Consider the following 19,601-nt stretch of genomic DNA (forward strand, 5'->3'; position numbering starts at 1 on the left):
TGTTTCTCTTTTAGAATCAGGACAAGATTCACGAATACAAACACTTCATGCCCAGACTTTGATCTTTACTTTTCTCACTCATATGCCCAGGGGCTTTAAGCAACACGTGCCAGAGACAGAAAATGAACTCTGCGCACCAAAGCCACATGGGTGCCGCCCCCTGCATTCAGGCTGCTTACTTGTCGGCCCCTCCGGTCAGCTTCCGGATGTAGGCGTGGAAGGACATGTGCTTCACGGGAGGCTCCAGGTGATTTAGGTAGTCCTCGTCGAAAGGCTGCCAAAACACACAGTCAACACAGTCATGCACTCGCCGCTGGGGTCTCGGTCTCGGTCGCAGCCTCCACCCACCAAGCCCCGAGGCGGGTGGGCAGGCAGTGAGGGAGAACTGGCGATGGGTCCTCACTATCGTTCTAAGTCAAAACCAAGTTCTTCTCTGTGTACCAGTTATCTTTTCAAGATTGAAATGAATCTCTATTAAACACAAAATGCTCTAAGTCAAATAAATATCAGGTAAATTTTGCACACACACACACAAAAAAGCCACACGATGAAGCAAGAGGAGCCTCATGAAGAAAACCAGGTTGGCCTTCCTGCCGTAAATTCAGTGTTAACCAGTCACCAGTCGGCACTATCGTGGTAACTCTCAATCTCACCACGACAAATCAGTAGAGGAGATGTGAGATTCAGGGTAGAGTAAATCAAAACGATGAGCACGAAAACCGCCAGGCCCGGCTTTGTGTCAGGTTTTAAAAGGACTGTCCAGGGAGCCCAGTGTAAACGCTGCCCCTTTATCACAGCAATACCCATGCCCCAGCCGTTCATAATCCACCCAGAAGGTCACTCCCATAAATAAAGGCTCGTCCTCTCAGTGTAGCCTGCACTAGTGGGAATATGAGGCCCAGGGCAATAAATAGGTTAAGTTCCTTGAACCACTCCGACCCAGCCCAGGGACTTAGGGGAAGTGTCAAGACGGCTCTGGGAACTCACTCTACTCGGACTCTCACCTCCAGAGGAACGCAGTGCACGCACTTCCCCAGAGGCCCATGTCGGCACCTAGAGCACAGGGAAGAGAAACGCACGGCGTCAGCATGCTGCTCTTCTGCTGCTGCCTCCCTGCATGTTGATACTTAAAAGGCACATCATACCTAATAAAGTACTTCCCCATCCACATAAAATTATCTGAAATGGTATGTGGTGAACAATTTTTTTTTTTTTAAAGGGAACGCTATTTATTTATTTTGGCTGTGTTGGGTCTTCATTTCTGTGCAAGGGCTTCCTCTAGTTGCGGCGAGTAGGGGCCACTCTTCATCGCGGTGCAGTGCGCGGTCCTCTCACTGTCGCGGCCTCTCTTGTTGCAGAGCACAGGCTCCAGACGCGCAGGCTCAGTAGTTGTGGCTCATGGGTCTAGTTGCTCCGCGGCATGTGGGATCTTCCCAGACCAGGGCTCGAACCCGTGTCCCCTGCATTGGCAGGCAGATTCTCAACCACTGTGCCACCAGGGAAGCCCCAAGTGAACAGTTTTTAATGGTTTAATATTTTGGTGTGTATTAGAAAATACCGACCAGCGCACCAAACCTGTGATTTCATGGCTATTAACTGATTTCATGGATATTAACACAAACTAAAAGCAAAAGTGAATGGATTTAAAGTCAATTTAAATAAAAATGTTTGGTAAAGACTAAGAAAGTTGGTACATGGACATGGCAAAAACCCTGAGAATGGTACATAAATAGCTAAAGTGTGGAAAACACCCACTTCATGCATATTTTAGAAAAAAGCAGGAAAAGAACGCTTGGCTCTGTGGGTTTCAGTCTGCACACAGTAGGACGGTGGAGATGCGTTCGGGCGCCAACAGGCTCAGTCACAGCACTGTCCACATGGGGTCGGAACTCCTAGGTGCATCGCATTCTATATCTCAGAGCAGAAAGGGCCTGAGTCTCCCAACAGGCAGACTCTTGCAGGTGATGCATGCACAGGCACATGCACACTCAAAAAGATTCCTAATGAGGCCTCACAAACACGGATCGGGGTAGGAGCGGCACTGGGTCCCTGGGAGGAACACAAATGGGGGCAGAGAGCCAGTTGATGGCCACGGCCACAGAGTGGCTCCACGCCAACTGCAGCTCAGCACCATCTGGGGCCCTCTGATCTGAGACATACAAGTCACTAATGCAGCATGTGGAATCCCAATATCTCAATGTCTTGCTTACAGGGTGATGCAGTTACAAAGACTCCACTGAAGAGAGACAATCTTCGCTCAGACAATTTTACATCATTGAGTGTGAACTCAGATGTTTCTAAATAGTCTCCTTAAAAAGAACTGCAAAAAATCTAAAATAAACAAATGTACACAAGCATAAGCATTTTATACAATCCTTGGTGAAAAGTGAATATTCAAAGAAGGAGCAGCACCTTCAGCAAATGAAGTGTTCCCTAGAAGAACGGAAAGAGTGTACTGAATATGGAAGGTTGAGATTCCTCCACTAAAATTAAATGAGACAACGTGAACAAGGACCTACACCAGCAGGTGCCCAGGTACCACCCCCTCCACCCTGTCACACTTGCTAAAGCCCACTCTGCACATGCATTCAGGTGTCTCAGGGGCACACCACGGTGAGGACTTCTTAGAACTCTTAGTTCTCAACACTTAGAAAATTTTAAACTACATGTGGGGCTTCCCTGGTGGCGCAGTGGTTAAGAACCCGCCTGCCAGTGCAAGGGACACAGGTTCGAGCCCTGGTCCGGGATGCCACGAAGCAACTAAGCCCTGACGCCACAACTACTGAACCTGTGCTCTAGAGCCCGCGAGCCACAACTACTGAGCCCGCGTGCCACAATTACTGAAGCCCGTGCACCTAGAGCCTGTGCTCCGCAACAAGAGAGGCCACTGCAGTGAGAAGCCTGCACACGGCAACAAAGAGGAGCCCCCGCTCGTCACAACTAGAGAAAGCCCACATGCAGCAACGAAGACCCAACGCAGCCAAAAGTAAAAATTGATTAATTAATTTAAAAAAAAGACAATCACAGTGTATTTTAAAAAATAATAATAATAAAGTACACGTGGAGCATACTTTGAGATTCAAACAATGAGAAAAAGCTCACAGAGTAACTTGAAGTGAGATGTAATCTGAAAATAGATGGTCTAACTCAAAATTTACATTTCTTTATCAGGACACGTTACAGACATTTCACTTCACTGACACTGTGGCCCCACAGGCACTTACAGCTGTGGGTCACGGCTCCTGTAGATCTTCCCATCCTGCCTGCTGAGGTACTGGTCGATCTCATCTTCCACCACGCTGGGAGCACCAGAGGCCTTTAACCCCAGTGGAGCCGATGTCTCCATCTCAGACGACGGTCCAGCAAGGCTCGAGGGAAACAGGAACAACAAATCTCCATGCCTGTTCAAATGACATATGTTAAGTAGAGGTCGCCTTCCTTTCTTCACAGCCTGCGCTGCACAGAAGATCAACTCAGGTGTGAGAACCTCTGACACCTGCAAACAGCAACATCAACCACCCTGCAGGCCTAAACAATGAGGCTTCCAATTTTAAGAGACCAGAGTTCTCTTTTCCCACCTCCCCTATGCCTCTTCCCCTTATGAAGGTCAGCAGCAGGCTCTCTGGACTGTAACATAACTTCCTTACAACCACACTGCGCAATCTATGCTGCACATGCATACACGCACCTGATTCCACAAAGAAGACACAAAATCACAGCTGACACTGGAGCTGCATGGCCCCCTCCCTCCTCCTTCTCTGCTTAGCTCCCACTTTCCCTCATTCGTTCCTTGGCCTTCTCTTCAGCTGCCCCCCATTTACTTGCTTGGGACATATCCTTCCACTGCTTTCTCTACATTCACAAATACACGTGTACATAACACACGTCACTGATATACAAACCTGAGATGATAAGAGACACACTTTCTGCATTTGCTGTTCTCTCATAATCCCTCCAAACATGGTCTACGTCTGATCAACGTTCCGCAGTGAAGTTGCCTCACAATACGCTTTGCTGCTCCCTGCATGACAGACATGGCTCCCTGTGGGACCTGCCACCAAGGGCCCCACTGCGGAAACGCCCAGAGACAGGCAGCCGCACGGTCTCCCAGCCATAGGGCGGATTTCCGGGAGAGGGCCCGTTAGACTTCAGGAGTTTTGTTTGTTCCTAAAGCCGCTGACGTACTGCTTTCCACAAAGGCTGCCATGATTCACAGTGCAAAGGACAATATTTGGTTTTCGATCATTTTCAACGTGAACGGCGTCCTTCCACCGTCAGACCCGCCGCTGACTTCGCCAGAGCCTGACTGCCACCCCGCAGGTATGGGTGAACAAGTCCCCACCCGGGAGCGCTGCGGGTCCCGAGACACTCTGCGTGTTCAACACCAGTCCAGGAGGAAAAGCTGTAGCACCACCACCAGGCAAGTATTTCACTGCTCTCAACAAGATGCACACACAGGAAGAAAGACTGAAAGAACTGCCTGCAGTCCCCAACCAACAAACGGAGAGAATAGGAGCAGGCGCCACAGCTGGGACGGCAGGAGGCTGGGCTGCAGCTCTTCAACGGGTCTGCTCGCCCCTCTTTTCCCTCCCATAATTTAGGGTGATAAAATCACCAACTTGTAATTGAAGATTTGTTTCTAACAGCAAATGAGATATTCCTAAACACCCTCCAGCTTCAGGATACATGGCTCAAATGCTACTCAGTTTTAACAAATATCCTCTAAAATGCGCTGTGGAGCTCTAAAGAAAGGAGTTTCCCCAAGGGTCCAAAAACCCACAGCAGCTCAAATAAGAATAGTGAAGGAACCTCCGGCCAGCCCATTATGGGAACCCTGAGCTTGGCTTATAGCCATTGTCTGGGCCACGAGAGACGAGGCCTTGAGCCTGCCTGCCCAAAGAGAGCTGCTGAACCTGAAACGCCACACAAAGCCAGATGTCTAAAGGATGTCTTGACCGCTGGGAAAAACCCACCAGCTGAAAACAGGAACCAAGGAGGAATCCTGTCTGCCTCCATCCACTATGCTGTAGGGGAAAAAGTCACTGCTGAGAAGTCTGTAACCAAAGGCCTGCTCTGCCATGTGTCCGGGGTAGAATCAGGGATGCTTCTTGGTTCAGGAAACCAAAGACAGAAATTAACTCAAGTGCTGGGCCCATGACGCCCCCTTGTGCCAACAGAAGCAAATGGCTTCTCCGTAGAAAAGCCACCAACCCCAGATCTTTCAGGGCCCCCTAAGACCAAGATTGGCCAAATATAAGCTCTCAAAAAAAGGTCACCAAATATACAAGAGAAACAAGCCACCACGAGCAAGAGAGGGCAGACAACAATCAACAGATTTAGACAGCCAAGGACTTCAGGTGTGGAATTCAAGACAAAGAATATAAACTTACGTATAGAATGTTAGCTGGAAACGGAACAAAAAGAGTACAAGCAACAAGAGACTATCCGCAATGACCAGGGGCTCAGAGAGTGGGCGGAGGGGCTGCAGACTCAGCAGCTCTTCCCAAATCCCCCGCTTAGGGACAGGCTAGACAACAGCAACAGTGTGACAGGATCCTCACAAACCCTGAATTCACTCGGGGGAGATAGACCCCAGACACCTCAAGACCCGAGAGGGAAGCATCAGGTGTGTGACAGGCCAAGGCAGAGCCACCAGGGAACCCAGCAGTCTTCACTGGAAGCCTGGGGGTCAGTGTGAGAGCACAGCAGGAGCTGGGAAGGAGCCCCTGCGAGCACATGACCTAACAGCCAGGGCTGAAAGGAATCAAACAGAATTAAATAGAAAAAAGTAAAAAATGTAATCACCGAAATAATAGAGAGAATGGGGGAGAGGTAATATTTAGATATAATGTGGACTTTCCTGGTGGTCCAGTGGTTAAGAATCCACCTCCCAATACAGGGGACGCAGGTTCGATCCGTGGTTGGGGAACTAAGATCCCACATGCTGCGGGGCAACTAATAAGCCGATGTGCTCTAGAGCCCGCACGCCGCAACTACTGAGCTTGCGTGCCACAACTAGAGAGAGAAGCCTGTGTGCTGCAATGAAGATCCTCTGTGTCGCAGCTAAGACCTGACACAGCCAAATAAATAAATAAACAAAATATAAAAATAAATAAAATAAAATATCTTTTAAAAAATAAAGAGATAATGGCCAAGAATTTTCTAGACCTAACCTGCAGATACAGGAAACACATTTTACATCAGGTAGCATTAAACCAACCAACCAACCAACTAGGAATCCACACCTGGACAGGTCAAACAGAAACCGCAGGACCCCAAGACAAACAGAAGATCTTAAAAGCAGCCAGAGGGGAAAAAAAGAACCTACAAATGAACAAGAGAATTATAACAGCCAGCTGAACTGCGACAATGGAAGCAGAGGCAGTGGAGTGAAACCCACAAGGAGCTCAGGGTGACCACACTCTTACAGACATGGTCAGATAACTCTCGAGTGGTGACAGGACGAGGTTCTCAAGTTTGGGCTTGTGTTGCTCAACAAGCATCATAACTATCACTGGAAAGACATGCTCTAGGATAATCCAGAAAGACATGCCATCCAGCTGTGACCACACCTCAGGTAGACAGGGTGTTTCACTCTGCAGCCCCCGTTTCTGGCATCCAGTCATCAGAATAGCTTAGACACACAGCTGCCACCCCTGCAGTGCTCGTCACATGTAGGCACCAGACAACCATGTGGAAGAGGCATCGCCACCCCCTTGCAGACAAGGGTGGTGGGGCCCAGTGAGGTTAGGTGACTTCCCAGGCACACAGCCAGTGAGTGTTGGGTGTGAGTCCAAACCCGAGTAACGCCCATAGGAAGTGATTCTCAAGATGCGAAAACCCTTTGCAAGCTGGGAGGAAAGATGACCCTCACCCACTGGAAACGAACGTAAACAGGGAAAGGCTTTACATCATCACAGCAGCAGGCAAAGAGCAGGTGCCGAGCGAGTATTTTTTTTTTTTTTGTAAATATTTATTTATTTATTTGGTTGTGCCGGGTCTTAGTTGCTGCATGTGGGCTCCTTAGTTGTGGCATGTGAACTCTTAGTTGCAGCATGCATGTGGGATCTAGTTCCCTGGCCAGGGATCGAACCCCGGCCCCCTGCATTGGGAGCACGGAGTCTTAGCCACTGCGCCACCAGGGAAGTCCCCAAGAGAGTATTTTTTGAAGAACAAATAAATTAATGCTAAAATTGTATTTCTGCCCCCTAGATATACTAGTTGTGAATCTAAAAATGACCACACAAACTGCCAAAATAGCCTATTATTCTGACTGGTAAAAGGCACACAGCCAAGTGCCAGCAAAGCCCAGCCCAACCCTCAGCCAGTGGCTACAGCAGCCAGGCTGCCTGTAGCCCCGATGCGAGAATTCCTTGCCCTCTGTCTGAGGATAAAGATGACTTGAAGGGTTCTGCTCACTGATACGTGAGGTGTGCCCAGGCAGTTCAGATAGGAGTCAGCAAACCTCTTCTGTAAACGGCCAAACAGTAAACATTTTCGACTTTGCAGACCATACAGTCTCTGTCACAATCACTCAGCCCTGCCCTTGTAGCGTGAAAACACATAAACGAATGAATGTGGCTGTGCTCCCATAAAACTAGAAAAACAGGCAGTGGGCTGCAGGAAGAGGTCTCTGCACCCTAGAAACTCCTTCTGACATTACCCATCAATTCTAAGGCACTCCAGGGTGTCCTGCCAGCAAGAAATACAGCGTGGGCAACAGGCCACTGTACTGCCAGCCCCCCCAACCTACCAAGCAGGTCCCGAGGCAGAACGACGCACAGAGCTACATTCAAGGTCCTTCTCCGCAGTGAAGCAGCTGAGTGTGCAGGTGCACACACAACCCAGGACCATAACTCCTTCTCTGTGACATACATCCCCGAATTCCGCAAGTCAATCAAACCGGCTCAACAGTAACTGCAGATTCAGTGTGGCTGCCAAACACCTGGCAAGAAGCACAGTCACCTGCACTTTGGTCTGCGTTCGGGACCGTAATCACAGTAGCATGAGAAGGAAAAAGGAGAGAACTGAGCGGCCTCAGGCGGGTAACTGGTGCCAGCATGCCCTCCCCACTCCCCACCTTCTCCCCTCGGGCACTCACTTGATCTTCAGCAGGTTGAGGGATTTGTTAGATGACGCTGTTATTTCTCCAGTCTTGTTTCTATTGATGTAAACTGAGAAGCCGTTATTTTGGAAGCCAAACTCCTTTGCGACCTAAAACAAGACCCAAACAACAGAGATTTAATAAAATATTGAAGTCTCACTACTCTGACCACATATACATCAGACATTACTAGTGAGTTTAGAAACTGCTCCTCATTAACCAAATTTCTCTTGTTATTTTGCTCTCTCGTGAGGAAATTTGAGTCTGGGGCCAAGAGAGGGGTCAGATCTGGAGCTTGACTTTTAGGGTCATCAGAGTAGAGTTAAACAAAGAAGAGACAGGGAATCCTGGCAGAGAAACAGAAATGATAAAATAGAATCAAACAAAAATTCTACAACTGAAAAACACAATAACTGAAATAGAAAATTCACTGGGTGGGCTTATCATCAGAAGGGGGATGACAAAAACAAAGTCAATTAAAGATGGGTTAACAGAAACCAGACAATCTGAAGACAGAGATTTGAAAGAAAAATGAACAGAGTCTTAGGAACCCCTGGAACAATATCAAATGATCCTCAGGAGAAGAGAATAAGGCTAGGACTGAAAAACATTTGAAGAAAGAATGGCCAAAACCCTCAAATTTGATGAAAAACATAAAAGTAACAAATCCAGGAAGTTCAGCAAAACCAAAGTAGGATAAATAAAGAGAAAACTATGCCTGGGCACGTCATCATCATACTGCTAAAATCCAAAGATCAATGGAGACCAGAAGACAATGGAACAACATCTTTAAAGTGCTGAGGCAGGAATAAACATCTGTCAACTCAGAATTCTCCATCTGGAGAAAATACCCTTCAAATACAAGGGCAAAATGAAAACGTTCTCAGGTCGACAAGACCCAAGGGCACCTGTTGCCTGTAGCCTCCACCACAATAAATGCCAGAGGATATCCTTCAGGCTGAACAACACCAGACAGAAACTCCGACGCAGAGGACACACGAAGATAAGAACTCCAAATCACACAGTAGGAAACCATCACAGAATTGCCAGGAGAATCCTGACAGAGCAACAACCACAGGTCAGGAACAGGACCAGGGAGGAGCCGCATGTCCCTGAGTCACCCAAAGGCTCACCCCCTCCCCCCATTTTATACCTTGTTCTACCTGCTGCTTTTTACCTATGATTGATTTGCCCTTTAACATGGAATTATTGATAAAACCTAGAATTTATTTACTGTAAGGAAAACAAGAGTTTAAAGATTAACTTTATGTACTAACAGTATTTTCTGCTGACTAAAAAAAATGATTGAAAGTAACTCTAGGGCCTTTCCTGGTGGCGCAGTGGTTAAGAATCCACCTGCCAATGCAGGGGACACGGGTTCGAGCTCTGGTCCGGGAAGATCCCACATGCTGCGGAACAACTAAGCCTGTGTGCCACAACTACTGGGCCTGCACTCTAGAGCCTGCGAGCCACAACTACTAAAGCCCGCGCGCCTAGAGCCCGTGCTCCGCAACAGGAGAAGCCACCACAGTGAGAAGCCCACGCACCACAACAAAGAGTAGCCCCTGCTCGCTGCAACAAGAGAAATCCCGTGTGCAGCAATGAAGACCCAACGCAGCCAAAAATAAATTAATTAATTAATTAATTTTTAAAACGGTAACTCTGAATCACCTTGTCGTTCTGAAATTCTGAAAATGATAACAAGAAATGGCCTTTAAGACTAAGTTAAGACTTTGTATCAAATGTATTACAAGTATTTGATACCATGTGATTTTTTCTCTCCAAGGTAAAACTGGCATTAATAAATAAAGCACCAGGAAATTAAGACCATGAAATTTGTATCCCCAAGAGCAAAAAAGGTAAAAATAAAGACTAAAAATAATGACTCTTTTTTCTGAAACAGATATAAACTGAAATTAACAAATTGTGGCACTTTATCTATTCTGCAAAACCATTCTGTTTTTCTGTAGACAAAGCACTGCAATTATTGCCAAGAATGAGAAAGAACTCTTGTACCAGGAATGTCGGCTGTGTGAGTTAGCACAGCACTCTTGGGATGTAAGGCAATCTCCAGAGTGGAGCAGGGTGCTACGTGGGCAGTCCTATGGGCAGAGGGAACTTCCCTGTGACCACATGACTGAGCTCTGTACTTTATACCAGGACTGAGATTCAGCTGCATTTTCAAATACGATACGAACAACATTACTTCACATATGTTGAATCCCACTTTTGGGAGATGAAGAAATACATGTATTAGGTTTTATATGATGCTCCTGTGAAAATAACTGCTTCTCTGAACTCTGTGAATTCTCTATCTAAAGATAAAGAAATCTAACATAAGGTACCGGGCATTAAAAAAAATCTTAGCAGAGTCTTGTAAGAGCACGATTAAAATCTTAAAAACTTTATTTCACACCTGAGGTAATCTTGATGTGTAACTACTGTAATAAAACCAGAAACATGATATGGAGTAAAATTAATACAAATGTTTATAATTGAAGGTAACAGAAAAGAATACATGGCATGATTCCAGTTATCTTAAGTTCAAAATAGGCAAAACTAAAATTTAGGGTTTAGGAATGCATACTGTGTGGTAAAACACAGAAAAGGGGGGGAGCAACCCCCGTCAAGTCAGGAGAGGGGTGACAGGGTGAGGGAGTAGGAAGGCTGACCTATGGTTGCTGGAGACTGGCACTGCCCCCCACCCGGACCTGGGTATTTGCTTCATCATCAATCATTTTGGCTGTTCATATTTTTCAAGCATTTCTTAGCAATATTTTATTTCACAGTTAAAAAAAAAATTTAAGTATTATAAGGGAAAACGTCACTTGCTGCTGAGAGGTCAGTTAAGATAGGACTGAGGGGAATTCCCTGGAGGTCCAGTGGTTAGGACTCAGCACTTTCACTGCCGAGGGCACAGGTTCAATCCCTGGTTGGGGAACTAAGATCCCACAAGCCACACAGTGTGGCCAAAAGAAAAAAAAAAAGATAGAGGTAGGATCTGGGGTGACTCAGTAAGGGCCAATTCAGGGGAGGGACAGCAGCAGAAGCAAACTCTTGGGTCGTGGAGGTGAGGGAAGACGCCGGCGAGCGAGATAGCCAGAAGAACTTGTCCTGGAGGGGTTTATGGTCTGGTGATTCACAGAGAGGGAATTCTTGAGTGAGAAGCATTAGATGGTCTCAAAGGAACCAGTAACTCAAGATTCTATGAGAGATTTTCAATGCAAGCCACCTCATCACACTTGCAAAACCAATTTCCTTAGAGGGCATAATGCCACATATTAAATCAGGATTAAGGCTGTCAAGTATGGGGACAGCAAGCTGGAGCCAACAATGTTCACAGTGGTCAACATACACTTCTCAGGCAAGTCTGTGAGGGCACAGGAAGGCCATTTCAAAGCCCACTTGTAGAGCACAAATGCACAAATTATTAATTATTAAAAATCAAGGGGGGCTTCCCTGGTGGTGCAGTGGCGAAGAATCCACCTGCCAATGCAGGAGACATGGGTTCGAGCCCTGGTCCAGGAAGATCCCACATACCGCGGAGTAACTAAGCCCGTGCACCACAACTACTGAGCCTGCGCTCTAGAGCCTGCGAGCCACAACTACTGAGCCCCTGTGCCACAACTACTGAAGCTCGCCCGCCTAGAGCTCGTGCTCCGCAACAAGAGAAGCCACTGCAATAAGAAGCCTGTGCACCGCAACGAAGAGTAGCCCCTGCTCCCGCAACTAGAGAAAGCCCGTGCACAGCAACAAAGACCCAATGCAGCCAAAAATCAATAAAGAAAAAAAAAATTTTTTTTTTTTAAATAAAAAAAAAAAAATCAAGGGACTTCCCCAGCAGTCCAGTGGTTAGGACTTTGCTTTCCAATGCAGGGGGTGCGGGTTTGATCCCTGGTCGGGGGGCTAAGATTCTGCATGCCTCTCAGCCAAAAAACCAAAACATAACACAGAAGCAGTATTGTAACAAATTCAATAAAGACTTTAAGAAAATGGTCCACATCAAAAAAATCTTAAAAAAAAAAATCAGTATGAGTCCACTTATGTGAGATACCTGGAGTCAGATTCATAGAGACAGAAAGTAGAGTGATTACCAAGGGCTGGGGGAGGGGGAGAGGGAGTTAGTGTTTAATGGGGACATAGTTTCAGTTTGGGAAGATGAAAAAGTTCTGGAGATGGACAGTGGTGACGGCTGCACAGCACTGTGAATGTACTTAACGCTACTGAACTGTACACTTAAACATGGTTTACACAGCAAATTTTATGTTATTTTTCTTACCACAGAAAAAAAAAGACGTAAAACCACACTTATTGACATAGAATTATGTCCATAACCTATTGTCAAGTGAAAAAAAGCAGGATACAAATGATCACAAGGTGAGATTTGAACTTCGCTAGAATGGGTGCATCTTACAGCAAGAGGCCTACAACTCTTGCCTGCAGGGCAGCAGGGCTGACATACGGGTCACTGCCTGGGCTCATGCAAACCTGTCACCCAGTTAGCTAAACAACTGTCACCCCTCAACATTTCTATCAAACAATCCATTTAATGATCAATCAAGGAAGGAACAGGGATCTCAGTTTTTGAGCCCTGCTCGTAAGCACTCTAGCACCAGCACCTGCAGAACAGCTGTCGGCAGCTGGCACACCGACCCTCCTGAGAGGGCAGACAGTGACCCCTTCAGCAAGCATGACATTGACAGCTGAGTCAAAAAAAAGGTTCAGGAGGGCTGGACTCTGAATATGAGTTCATAGGGAGAGCCTACCCAATTAATTTCAATTGGATTTTCCTCCTTACAAATACATAATACATGATTAAAATACATTATTTTCCAAACCAGTCTAAAAAAGCACTTTACATATAAAATAAAATGCTACAAGTAGGTGTGACAGCATTTTTTTCTTTCTTAGTGATACATAAATGTTTCTCCTTGGGCTTCCCTGGTGGGCAGTGGTTTAAAATCCTCCTGCCAATGCAGGTGACACGGGTTTGAGCCCTGGTCCGGGAAGATCCCACATGCCGCGGAGCAACTAAGCCTGTGCGCCACAACTACTGGGCCTGCGCTCTAGAGCCCGCGAGCCACGACTACTGAAGCCCGCGCACCTAGAGCCCGTGCTCCGCAACAAAAGAAGCCACAGCAATGAGAAGACCGTGCACCGCAACGAAGAGTAGCCCCTGCTCGCCGCAACTAGAGAAAGCCCGCGTGCAGCAACGAAGACCCAACAGAGACAAAAATAAATTAATTAATTAATTATTAATTAATTAATTAATTAATTTTTTAAAAAAATAAATAAGTAAATGTTTCTCCTTAAACTCAGTCTTAGATTTGATGAAAATACAGCAGTAGTATAGTACAATCCCATTTTGGTGAAAGTATGTGTACATGCACATGCAGAGAGGTGTGTGTGTGTGTGTCTGTGTGTCTGCACATGTGTACACATAAAGACGTTACATTAACAGTTATTTCTGGCTAATAAAATCTTGAGTTATTCTTACTTTATACTTTCCTGTATTGTTTTTGAGCCTTTTATAATTAACCCATATTATTTGTATAATCAGAGAAAACGATTTTCACTTGAGGGGAAACAGTACTTCAGAGTAATAAATGTGTTTATTTTTGAGTATTCCCAAGAAAATTTCTCCTAAACAATGACTACCGTGTTGATGATGGCTTCAGCGATTAATCAGTCAACACTAAACTGTACCTCCCTGACTCCACCCACATCCAATGACAGCTATTGTGTCTATATTCCCTATGCAAGACAACAATTAACTACCAGAGGAAACACCAGGATTTTAGGAATACTTCTGAGGCAAATAAAAGTCAGAACTACAATCCTGAATTTTTAGGTTTCTCTGAAATCATCTGAATTTAACCTGTCCAACAACTCTACATTTGATGCCAAGCACAAAAGTCTCAAGTTAGGGGGCTTCCCTGGTGGTGCAGTGGTTGAGAATCTGCCTGCCAATGCAGGGGACACGGGTTCGAGCCCTGGTCTGGGAAGATCCCACATGCCGCGGAGCGGCTAGGCCCGTGAGCCACAACTACTGAGCCTGCGCGTCTGGAGCCTGTGCTCCGCAACAAGAGAGGCCGTGACGGTGAGAGGCCCGCGCACCGCGATGAAGAGTGGACCCCACTCGCCGCAACTGGAGAAAGCCCTCGCACAGAAACGAAGACCCAACACAGCCAAAAATAAATAAATAAATAAATAAATAAATTAAAAAAAAAAAAAAAAAAAGTCTCAAGTTAAAAACAAAATCATATCTCTACATGAATACTAGATTTTTTTTTTTTTTTTTTTAGGTTTTTTTTTTTGGGCACACTGCGCAGCATGAGGGATCTCAGTTCCCCAACCAGGGATCAAACCTGTAACCCCTGCAGTGGAAGCACGGAGTCTTCATCACTGGACCACCAGGGAAGTCCCCTGGTTACTACAGATTTAAGTTTAAGAAATTTCCGTATCACAAAGACTCAGAAAAGTAAAGAACAACTGTATGCAGTCCTCTTACATCTCATGTTTATCCCCACAACTGTCCAAGCAATAGTTACTTAATACTTAATCTTTGTCTCAGACAATCTCTCAACAACTCGAGCATTTAGTGTATCTCAGCACCATCTCCAGGAGCGAGCTGACAATGGTCAGCTGTTACTAAAAAAGCAAAGAGTAAGATATTAAAAAGTCCTTAAAGACATAGAGATTCTCTTCTCTGTGTCTATTGCACCTGATTCTTTTTCCCTTTATTCTTGTAAATATGGTCACTTAAGCAGCACTGTTGGAATCAGGATAGCAACTACCTTTCAGAAGCCAAACTTCCCAGTAAGTGCTGTGGCTTCCCTAACAGAACACAGTGTGATCCTCAGCAAATCTCTTTATTCCCTGGACTTCAGTTTCCACCTTTGTGAAAATAAAAAGATCAGACTACATGACACCTAAGATTCCCTCTGGCTCTAACAGTCTGTGACCTGACAATTTATTTTGCTTATGAACAGTGAAAAATGATATTTTTATTACAAAGGTAATAGCTGCCTGCAACAAATTCAAACAGTAAAGAATGTATAAAGTAGAGGCTGGCAAACTTTTTCTGTAAAGGGCCATACAGTCTGTCACAACTACTCAGCTCTGCTGCTGGAGCTCAAAAGCAGCCAAACAGTGCATAAACCAATGAGTGTGGCTGTGTCCCAATGAAAACAGGCAGCCAGCCACGAGCCATGCTTTGCCTACCTCTGGTACGAAGTATAAAGCAAAAGCCACTCTCCTTACTTTAGCCTCCCCTTCTGGGGTTGCCCCTTTTAGGTCTGGCTTATGCTTTTTCTAACCATATTCTCACACAACAATTTATGTATGTGGCTTTAACTTTTTAAGAACAAAGTGGGATCATTCTATACATGTTAGTAATTCCCCTTTGATGGACAATTCAAGTTTCTCATTCTCTGATTTTTTCACTCATAAATATTCCTCTCGTGAAATCCTTTTACACTGACCTTTGGGCCCTTGGTCCTGCAATGGTTAGCAGTGCTCAGCTGTGACACGTCTGATCCTGTATCAGTCCCACCAATCATGACAGAGAAAAGCAATACAAGAGACTGAACTTGGGAGGGGGCGGACTCAGGAAATGAGGAAAAGAGAAAAGGTACACAACAGGAAGGGAATAACAGTAGAGGATGAAGAAAGGTCAATACCCAAGCCACAAGTACCTTTTTCAAAAATGTTGCAGCTGTTTCTCTCTTTGTTGCTGTGATCCGCTTCACCCCATCTGGGGACTGAACACGAATTATCTGTGGTAAATGAAACAAGTTGGTTACTGCACAGACTAGGAAGGTCCTGACCTATTACTGAAACTAACCTCTGCAGTCTTTCAGCATCTGGGTCACCGAAACTTAGAGCCAAACCTCACCCTTCCCCTTGCCAACACCCAACCCAATGTTTCTAGAAAATGAAGCAGAGGTCTGAGAGACATCAGCACATGGGAGGACATCCTAAGAGGACTGCCCTAATTCTCAACTCTTATCGTTTCACTCAGAAAAATACGACTTCAATTTTTAACCATTATTTATAAAGAATATATCTGAAACACTAACATTTTCCTCTTCCGATTTACAAAAAAAAATTTTTTTTTAAATCAGCAGGAAAAAACCCACCATGAATCATGAATAACTGAGTTCTTTAAAAAATATCTCACTTTGTTCCAGGATCCATACACAGACTAGACTAACTTAAAAGGATCACAGGGAATTCCCTGGTGGTCCAGTGGTTAGGACTCTGCAGTGAAAGCCGAGGGCACACGGGTTAGATACCTGGTCGGGATCCCGCAAGCCACGCGGCCAAAACAAACAGACAAACAAAAAACAATTAAAAACATAAAAAGGACCACAGGAAATCTTCTAATCTGTTATTTACTTTCAATAAAAAGACTAAAAGAAAAGAAAAAAGGTGTTTAATACCACAGTAAAACTTGGCAGGGTTTTAAAAAAATATATTTTCATGGCAAGCCTGAAATGGTTGCTAGGCCTGGAAGACAACTGGACGGAACATCACTTTCTAGACTTGATTTTCATGCTGATCGAAGCCCAGTGAAAGTGTGCTATTATGCCCGGGCCAACCATCCAAGGTCCTGCCTCAGTGGGTAGCATGAACCGGCATGCCCTGCCGCCAGAAAGACAGAGGATGTTCCAACCACCTGAGGGATGGGAGGAACAATGAACAGAATGTGCCAGAAAGTACTCATGTTGTAGTTACTCCTCTCAGCAACTACTGCACTGTGCATTGTATTCAAAACAACACTATACAGACAAGAAATGTCACAAGCAGTTGTTTTTAAAAAGACTTCCACTGATACAGGACAAAATGCCACAATGGCTTTCGATGAGCATTTGTGGACAGGACAAAATTTGTCCACCTTTACCAAACAAGTTAAGAATAATCTAGATTTTGCTGAAATAGCGTGACTATGTCTTTCTCACTTTCTAATAACTTTTGCTTAACTGAAAAGCCTTTGTCCCCATATTGTTCTCAGTTTTTAAGATTTTGTTTTGAACAATCCTTATGAAATTCCAATTGTTAAGAGCATAAAATATTTTCTTTTTGCTTCCCAACAACATCTGTTAAACTTTCTCAACTCATCTGTGTGCACTCAAATTATTTTGACTTTTGATTTCTAGTATGCTTTACTCTGGATTCAACAACTAGAAAAATGTTTTCTTAATACACAGCATGGGGCTTCCCTGGTGGTGCAGTGGTTGAGAATCTGCCTGCCAATGCAGGGGACACAGGTTCGAGCCCTGGTCTAGGAAGATCCCACATGTCGCGGAGCAACTAGGCCCGTGAGCCACAATTGCTGAGCCTGCGCGTCTGGAGCCTGTGCTCTGCAAAAAGAGAGGCCGCAATAGTGAGAGGCCCGCACACCGCGATGAAGAGTGGCCCCCGCTTGCCGCAAATAGAGAAAGCCCTCGCACAGAAACGAAGACCGAACACAGCCAAAAATAAATAAATAAATAAAATAAAATTACAAAAAAAAAAAAAATACACAGCCTGGGCATTAGGTAAACTCCCATTTATTTCTTTCTGAAATCTGTCTCCAACACTGAGGCAGGTTAAAAAGAGCTCTGCTTCTCTTTGAGGGATTGTGACTGTTGCTTTGACTGTTCACTTAGGACCAAGAGCATGACACTCCACACCTTGAGAAGCTAAAGGTCAGGATTACACGTTTCTGGAGAGTTCTAAAGCTTAAGAACTTATTCTGCTTAAGAACTTACTCTACTTGTTCATTTACAACAGGGCATGGCAGTCCAGGTTTCCAAGCTAAGCTCAGTACTTAACTCCAAGAGACAAAGATAATTCATACTGAGGGAAGGTATGACTTGGCCTTTGACACATGGTATAAAGTAAAATACACAAGAGACAGACCAGGCAACATGGACACATAGCTTCTTGGTAACTAAGTTTCCCTATTTATAAGAAAATGAGCCCAAAATATTTCTTGGGGGAGTCAAAGAATTGGTGAGATAAAAATTACTTATCCCATAGAAATTTTTAGAAGACCTCTTTCTAAGTAAATAAATAAAAACTTTTGAAATAAATTTCAGAAGAATCATCTGTTTTAATTCCTCACAATCTGAGAAATTCGACAAGAGATCCATGCTATCAATGAGACCCTAGCCTTATATACACTAGAAGAAAAGTGGCCTTCTCTGAAACAACTCACATGTCCATGGTTACTTCAATTTGGTTAAAAATATTACAGTAAAAAGAAAGTCTGGAAGCAGATTTGAGTGCTAATTCTTAACCTATTTCTAGAATGAGTCACCAAAGACTAGTAAATCTTATTTTAAAAGGAATCAGTTGCTCGTTTCTCTTGGGGCATTCATGCCCTCTGCTCATCTCCAGGCTGGGAAACACAGAGCAGACGCCAGGGCCCCTGAATGGAGAGCTGCATTAGGAGGAGTCACTGGATGAAAGCCTGAAAGTCCAGAGCTGGAGGTTCCTGCAGCCCAGAGCATCCAGAGAGGAGGATGAATGCCATTCCCGACACCTGACAAAACTGCAGAGGCCCTCCCATGGCCAAACTCTGAACATGACTTGCCACCCCATACTGCTTCTGCTTCCTCCAGGAAATTCCAAGTGGTCCTTAACGTTAACCAAAAATTTTTCTGTCCAGCTGGTCTGTTGGGTTTTTTCCGGCCATACTGACTTCTGAGAGGAAACGTTCCACAAGTTAAGGGATGGCCAGTTTTTTCTGATTTTCACTTTTTTTTTTTTTTTAACTTTAAGCGGGGAAAAGGAGTGTCAATCCCTGACTTCGGGTACAAAATGACATCAACCTTTATAACATCCCTTTACAGACAGGTAGCTGTCAAGGTCTCCTTGCCATCCACCAGGCCACCGTCTCCCTTCTTAGCAGCTTCCTCTCGTGGGAGGGGGTCCCCGTTTGTAGAAAGTGCTCTCCTTTTAAGGGACCCATGACAAGGCACTCACTGGGGCGACGGAAGGAGGCAAGACAGAAGGACAGGAGGCGAGAAGGGATCGTAGCCCTGGCCCCGAGGAACTGCAGCCCCTCCAAGCGCGACCCCCGCGACCAGGAATGGAACGGCCGACACAACCCACGCCCCGCGGACGGCCCGGCCTCCCCCGTCGGCCGGGGACGGGAGGAGCTGAAGAGAGGAGGTCGGGAGCCCAGCCACCCGTCCGGCCCATGAAGAGGAGGGCGGGCCGTTGGGCCTCTCCGCAGGCCGCGCCGGCAAATCTGCTGCCTCATCCCGGCGCCCTCCCGCCCGGCCGCCCCACTCACGATGCTCTCGGCCATGGTGGCCGCTCCCGTATCCGGGCTTGAGGCCCGGGCCGCCGCCGCCTGCCGCCCCGCGGGCCTTGCAGCCCCGACCCCCGCCTCAGCCCCAGCCCCGGCCTCCGGCCGCCGCCGCCACCGCCGCTCCAGCTTCACCGCCCGGCCGCCACCAACGCGACGTCCGGTGCCTCGCCCGACGCGCTCCCCCGGCCGCGC

At 45.9% G+C, this 19,601-nt stretch overlaps 1 protein-coding gene across 2 annotated transcripts in view; it reads right to left on the minus strand.

The window, feature by feature from the left end:
• Nucleotides 1-19,543, minus strand: part of NPLOC4 (NPL4 homolog, ubiquitin recognition factor) — a 57,226-nt gene extending 37,683 nt beyond the window's left edge. Inside the window, exons 1-6 of one of the 2 annotated variants that reach the window (XM_082441572.1) lie at nt 19,392-19,543; nt 15,802-15,882; nt 8,102-8,214; nt 3,225-3,401; nt 1,005-1,053; nt 180-274 (exon numbers count right to left, since the gene is read on the minus strand). In XM_082441572.1, the coding sequence (XP_082297698.1) occupies nt 180-274; nt 1,005-1,053; nt 3,225-3,401; nt 8,102-8,214; nt 15,802-15,882; nt 19,392-19,406 (530 nt within the window). In that variant the 5' untranslated portion in view covers nt 19,407-19,543. The remainder of the gene's footprint in view (nt 1-179; nt 275-1,004; nt 1,054-3,224; nt 3,402-8,101; nt 8,215-15,801; nt 15,883-19,391) is intronic. The other variant, XM_082441571.1, reaches the window with a different exon arrangement.
• Between the last annotated feature and the right edge of the window lie 58 nt (nt 19,544-19,601).

The sequence above is a fragment of the Balaenoptera physalus genome (genome assembly GCF_965194825.1).
Source record: "Balaenoptera physalus genome assembly, chromosome: 20".
NCBI classification, from domain to species: Eukaryota; Metazoa; Chordata; class Mammalia; order Artiodactyla; family Balaenopteridae; genus Balaenoptera; species Balaenoptera physalus.